Genomic DNA, 6,314 nt, shown 5'->3' on the forward strand with positions numbered 1-6,314 from the left:
TCTGTGACAAGCCTTACAAAAGAAAAGACAATCGTGGCTATTTTTGCGCTCATAAGTTCGATTACATAAGGAACAGAAATATCTCGATCCGAGAAATGCGCAGATATTAATCAGGCCATAATAGTGTGAATCGTGATATAATACATACAGGGTATCACCGTAGCGCGATTCTGAAGAATAGTAATGCCAAGAACGATTATTATGATATAATATTGTAATTTTTGTTTTTAAGTGTTTTTCAAAAACAACAACGTCGCTAAAGCTGACTGCTTTATCGATCGGTAGGTTCAAATCCTTATGAATTTGAAGCGCCCGATCGTGTATTTCAGCGTCTGTGGCATTACCTTTATCCAGAAGTTTGCAGATCGATGCCGCAAAGCACAAATAATTGTGCGTATTGTTGAAATCATACAGGTGTCTTCTGCGCCTTTCTATAATTAAGCTGTATGGAATGCGTCTAAGGCCGCGACCAGTTAGGGCCCCACCCGCTCTATTTCTAAAAACAGTGATCACAAACCTTAAACCCGTGCCTAATAAGAATTCAGCGTTACTTTGAAGAGTGTTTGTAATTTGATTCAAGAAACTGACAGCGTCTAATGATTCTTGCGGCTTTCGGTGTGAGTAGATGGCGTTGTGTAAACCACCCCCCTCCAATCTTAACTGTACACGATCATTAGGGTCAACACCAACCATGAATTCATCAATCATAACCTGTATAGCGTTGTGTACGGCTTCAACACCCTCTGCAAATGATGTAACTCTTTCCAAATTAACAAATTGAAAATGATTATGATACTCAATAGCTCTGAAATTAGGATGGTGTCGCTCATACCTGTTAACAGCTTCTAAGTACACATCTCGCCGACCTTCACCATTACCGGGTGGCGCACCCCCATCTATGTCATTATGCATGGGCGTTGCGGGGTGTTCAACATTGTCAGGTGACGCAGCGTCACCCGGTAATGGTTGGTCCGGTGATTTGTCAGCCTGTGCACCTGGGGTTGGGGTTGTGCATCGCCCCCTGTGTTGTTTACGCTTTCTCAGCCTGTATATGCATTTTAAAGCCTGTTTTATTTTCGAACGGCGAAATAAGTGTGAGATTTTGCACGGTACATTTGCTTTAATTCTTGGGACTTTTTTACACACATGTAAATTACGTTTCAATCCATAACCCACCATGCCTAGTCACGGATCCGTTTCAATTATCTCTGCAAAATGATACATGTTCGCTTTAATAAAATCCCTAGTCCTCACGGTCTCTGCTATATGGTTTGATGTTACATTCATGTACATTTCTACAAGTTCTTTAATGATCTCTGGCTTCTTTTTTGAACCATAAAGCTCATCTTTTATACGGTTCAACATGGTATTGACATTTCTACGCATGTACCCTATATGCTCACGCATCCTCCCCATGACCGCGTAGTATTGTATTTCCGCATCTTGTCCTAATTGTTCCACATTCTGACCCCCATCAACTATGTCTGTCGATACCACGGTCGGCGGGGCATCCACACCGCCCGATGCGGTTGCCTCGCCGACCGTGGTAAAAACACTGGGCAGTTTTGTGTAATCATCACCCATTACTTTATCAGGGATTCCGGCTACAGATGTTACAGCCTCATCATCATTCTGTGGTGTATCTGAGACTGACTCTTCACTAGGGGTGATAAAAAATGTTTGACCATTTAAGTCCTCATCATTAGCGGATAATGTATCTGCAGGCGTGTTACTGACCACGCTTTGCGTTTCTGTAGTATGATGTTCCTGCGTGTCTGAAATTACGATGACATCATCATCCGTCAGCGGCGTGTATCTCTCTCTTGACAGTCGTAAAGTTTTACGAGTCTTCACAGTCTTTGTATTACCGGCAATGTCAATGTCGGATTCAGTAGGTGTTGCAGGTGTTGTAAATGCGTGCGGGTAATCCACATTACTCACGGTTGGCACTGTTTGTAATGCAATTCTTTTTCTCACGGGTCTACCTTCCGAATATTTCAATCTTCTTTTAAGGTCTGATAAATCGGCCTTGTTTTCTTGACCGACTCGACTTTTTGTAATTCTCCGCTTGCTTGGCTTGAAATCGTCGCGCTCGGTGGCCATGATCTCGGCCCTTGATACATCTTCTTGAAGTTGTGGGTCGATCACCGTTTTAGCTGATTCACCCCCATCCATTTCAGCATTGAGTGGTTGAGCAACCCCGGCCGCTGCTATCATTTTTGCGAATCGTCGCGGATCCGCTGTAAATAAAAAATAACAACGTTTTAGTTACACATTCGCGGACACTAAGACAACCGCTTTATAACACCTTCAGACCCGCCTCCCAAAACACCCACCCCATCCATGTCGGTTTGCATCTACACAGTCTGTTTAACACCTGTGGTTTCCATTTGTAAAGAACAATGATGAACGCGGTCCTATATAAGAAACTAAATAAATAAACATTACATTACACACCTGAATATTTGCCAGATCTTTCCATCGGCGTGGTTCCTACTGTAATAAAAATCACACCGTTTTAGTTACACATACGCGGCCACAAAGACAGTCGCTTTATAACAACTTCAGACCTCCCAACCCCCCACCTTCCTTGTCGGTTTTCATCTACACAGTCTGTTTAATACCGGTGGTTTCCATTTGTAAAGAACAGTAGTAAATGTTGTGCTATATAAGAAACCAAATAAATAAACATACACGGGTATTTGTCAAAGGTTTGCGCCGGCATGGTTCCTTTAAACAATGACCAGAAAGCTTGATCGCTGATCTGTGTTCTTTTTGCTCCTTTAGCCAATGTGCTGTTGGGTTGTTTGGCGTTTGATCCAACACTCGATGTCGGTTCTCTGTATCCGGATGGTCCCGCTTCACACGTATCGGCCCTAGGTACCGTAGGTTCATACCGGCTAGCTATGTCATCTGTAATACATACATTATCAATTAACGACACATTCGCCGACTTGAGAAAAAAAAAAAACGTCATTTAAGTCATGATAACAACAACTCCTGTGGACACTATTCATGATTTTGCGACGATATGTAACATTTAACACAAAAACACATTATAAAAACATCACCAGCCAATCGTCAAAATTCACCTTGTATAGCCGGGGTCTGGTATAGCTGTTTATAGTGTTTTGCCGATGGTAAATTCCAGAGATCATCCATTATGTGTTCTGCATCAGATTTCGACATAATCGGCGATACTAACAGAGAACAAATAACACATTAATATCACAGGCTGTATAAAAATGAATATAACAGGATATATATATATATATATATATATATGAGTGAGAACGTGAGAGTTCGCGCGAGATAGCGTGAGAGAGAGAGAGAGAGAGAGAGAGAGAGACATATTTTTGGAAATAATAATATATCACATTTTTTTAACATACATCACATTTTTTTTTTTTGACGGCTTATGATCACCTACATTTTTGCGATTCGGACAAATCAGAGTATGCTGCGTATGGGTTTTCGAATGTCGTCAGATCCGGCCCGACTGTGAAATCCGAACCATATGATCCAACTTCAGATGCGTCATTTGTGACATCTGAAACTGATTTATGGGATTAACAATTTAATAAAAAATAATATATACATAAAAAATAAAATAAAAATTAACACAACAATTTTGTAGAACGAAAAATACAATCAACACGTGTAACATTAATACCAATAGGGCGCTTGATAATTAACACCAACAGAGTAACATTTATAACCACCAACAACAATGTGTCTTTGATCTGTAAACTTACACGTATTTGTCTGCTCATTTGACTGCTGTTGAAAGCTGGGTAAATCTTGAAAGTCTCTGAGACTTATTTTATTTGCATTAATGGTTTTGTATTCCTTTCTCTGTAATAAATAATAATAATAAGTTGAAATAACAATACAATAAGCTATTGTTAAACTATTGTAAATATCATATACACACCTGCATGTTGGCGTTTTGTTGATAGCTTAAGTTCAAAGGTGTTTTCTGCAACAACCACTAGATGTCACTGTTGATAACAACATACATCATTCAGCAATCATAAAAGAATTTGTGTGCACAAAATCTGTATACCAAACACAACACGCTAATCACAGATCTACACATACAAATGGCCGGTTATCAACTACAAACACCCCCTGCATGCATTGCCATTGTATTAACAAGTCCTAATAGCAAAATTGAGGACAGCCATGCCGGGCTTTGTAATTCCACAACATACTAAACCAGCGTAAGTCTCTATACAGCCTAGGCCCCCGTAATAACTAGCATACACCAACAAGCCACATTTTAAGATTATTTAAAAGCGTGTTAAAGCCACTGGCTCTAAATAATACATTTTAAATCGCTATATACAACACACTAATCACAGATCTACACATACAAATGGCCGGTTATCAACTACAAACACCCCGCATGCATTGTCATTGTATTAACAAGTCCTAATAGCAAAATTGAGGTCAGCCATGCCGGGCTTTGTAATTCCACAACATACTAAACCAGCGTAAGTCTCTATACAGACTAGGCCCCCGTAATAACTAGCATACACCAACAAGCTACATTTTAAGATTATTTAAAAGCGTGTTAAAGCCGCTGGCTCTAAATAATACATTTTAAATCGCTATATACAACACACTAATCACAGATCTAAACATACAAATGGCCGGTTATCAACTACAAACACCCCGCATGCATTGTCATTGTATTAACAAGTCCTAATAGCAAAATTGAGGTCAGCCATGACGGGCTTTGTAATTCCACAACATACTAAACCAGCGTAAGTCTCTATACAGACTAGGCCCCCGTAATAACTAGCATACACCAACAAGCTACATTTTAAGATTATTTAAAAGCGTGTTAAAGCCGCTGGCTCTAAATAATACATTTTAAATCGCTATATACAACACACTAATCACAGATCTACACATACAAATGGCCGGTTATCAACTACAAACACCCCGCATGCATTGTCATTGTATTAACAAGTCCTAATAGCAAAATTGAGGTCAGCCATGCCGGGCTTTGTAATTCCACAACATACTAAACCAGCGTAAGTCTCTATACAGCCTAGGCCCCCGTAATAACTAGCATACACCAACAAGCCACATTTTAAGATTATTTAAAAGCGTGTTAAAGCCGCTGGCTCTAAATAATACATTTTAAATCGCTATATACAACACACTAATCACAGATCTACACATACAAATGGCCGGTTATCAACTACAAACACCCCGCATGCATTGTCATTGTATTAACAAGTCCTAATAGCAAAATTGACGGTTATCAACTACAAACACCCCGCATGCATTGTCATTGTATTAACAAGTCCTAATAGCAAAATTGAGGTCAGCCATGCCGGGCTTTGTAATTCCACAACATACTAAACCAGCGTAAGTCTCTATACAGACTAGGCCCCCGTAATAACTAGCATACACCAACAGGCTACATTTTAAGATTATTTAAAAGCGTGTTAAAGCCGCTGGCTCTAAATAATACATTTTAAATCGCTATATACAACACACTAATCACAGATCTAAACATACAAATGGCCGGTTATCAACTACAAACACCCCCGCATGCATTGCCATTGTTAATACTATTATAAAATATTAAAACTATGCTATTTAGAAATATTGTATATATATATATATATATATATATATATATATATATATAGTTATTTAGAAATTTAAAATAGACTTACCCTCTGTTCTGGAACAAAACTTCAAGTTCTCTGTCTTGAATAGCTTGTGTGTGTGAAGACCTTCAACCTCAATGTGTGGCAGATGCCTGGTAGTTGTCTGGTCCCATGGAGAACATATTTATACGTTTCAGTCAGTTAACACATCTGTGTTGCATTTGTCTCATTTGAATATTCATGAGTTGTGTTCCAAAGGCATAGACAGCTGTGTTTAGAATATTTTGCTCGACACTAAATTGCCCTGTATAAAAACCCTTATTCTTATTATTAATAATTCTTATTAATAAATGACAGATATGGCACACCATCAACAACATCCTTCAATTTTTAATTTAAAATATATACTACGTTGACGCTACAGCTGTGATTATATATAGAATATTAGTGACGTGGTTGTGCTTCATGAATCGCTAGACATTATTTTTTTTTATTTCTAAAATATATTTTTTGATTTAAATAATATAGCACATTATCCATGTTTTATTCATCACATAATATAATGATACCATCACATTACACACATATATATATATATATATATATATATATATATACTGTATATAGATACTTTATTTATCAGCATTGATAATGTTCAGTTAAATATATTATATATAAGTTAAT

At 38.2% G+C, this 6,314-nt stretch overlaps 1 protein-coding gene across 1 annotated transcript; it reads right to left on the reverse strand.

The window, feature by feature from the left end:
- Nucleotides 1-1,156: 1,156 nt before the first annotated feature.
- LOC146035674 (uncharacterized) lies at nucleotides 1,157-4,013 on the reverse strand. The gene is made up of 7 exons (XM_083159260.1): nucleotides 3,935-4,013; nucleotides 3,756-3,855; nucleotides 3,431-3,556; nucleotides 3,093-3,200; nucleotides 2,695-2,913; nucleotides 2,458-2,496; nucleotides 1,157-2,240 (listed from the first exon to the last, which is right to left on the reverse strand). The coding sequence occupies exons 1-7, from the start codon at nucleotides 3,938-3,940 to the stop codon at nucleotides 1,186-1,188; spliced, it is 1,653 nt and encodes a 550-aa protein (XP_083015386.1). The 5' UTR covers nucleotides 3,941-4,013; the 3' UTR covers nucleotides 1,157-1,185.
- Between the last annotated feature and the right edge of the window lie 2,301 nt (nucleotides 4,014-6,314).

The sequence above is a fragment of the Crinia signifera genome, chromosome 9, assembly GCF_055691185.1.
Source record: "Crinia signifera chromosome 9, ASM5569118v1, whole genome shotgun sequence".
Lineage (NCBI taxonomy): Eukaryota > Metazoa > Chordata > Amphibia > Anura > Myobatrachidae > Crinia > Crinia signifera.

Coding starts and splice junctions, on each gene's coding strand:
- LOC146035674 (XM_083159260.1), bottom strand. Junction 2,497..2,694: donor AACCTTTGACAAATACCCGT/GTATGTTTATTT, acceptor TTTTTATTACAG/TAGGAACCACGCCGATGGAA. Junction 2,241..2,457: donor AAGATCTGGCAAATATTCAG/GTGTGTAATGTA, acceptor TTTTATTTACAG/CGGATCCGCGACGATTCGCA.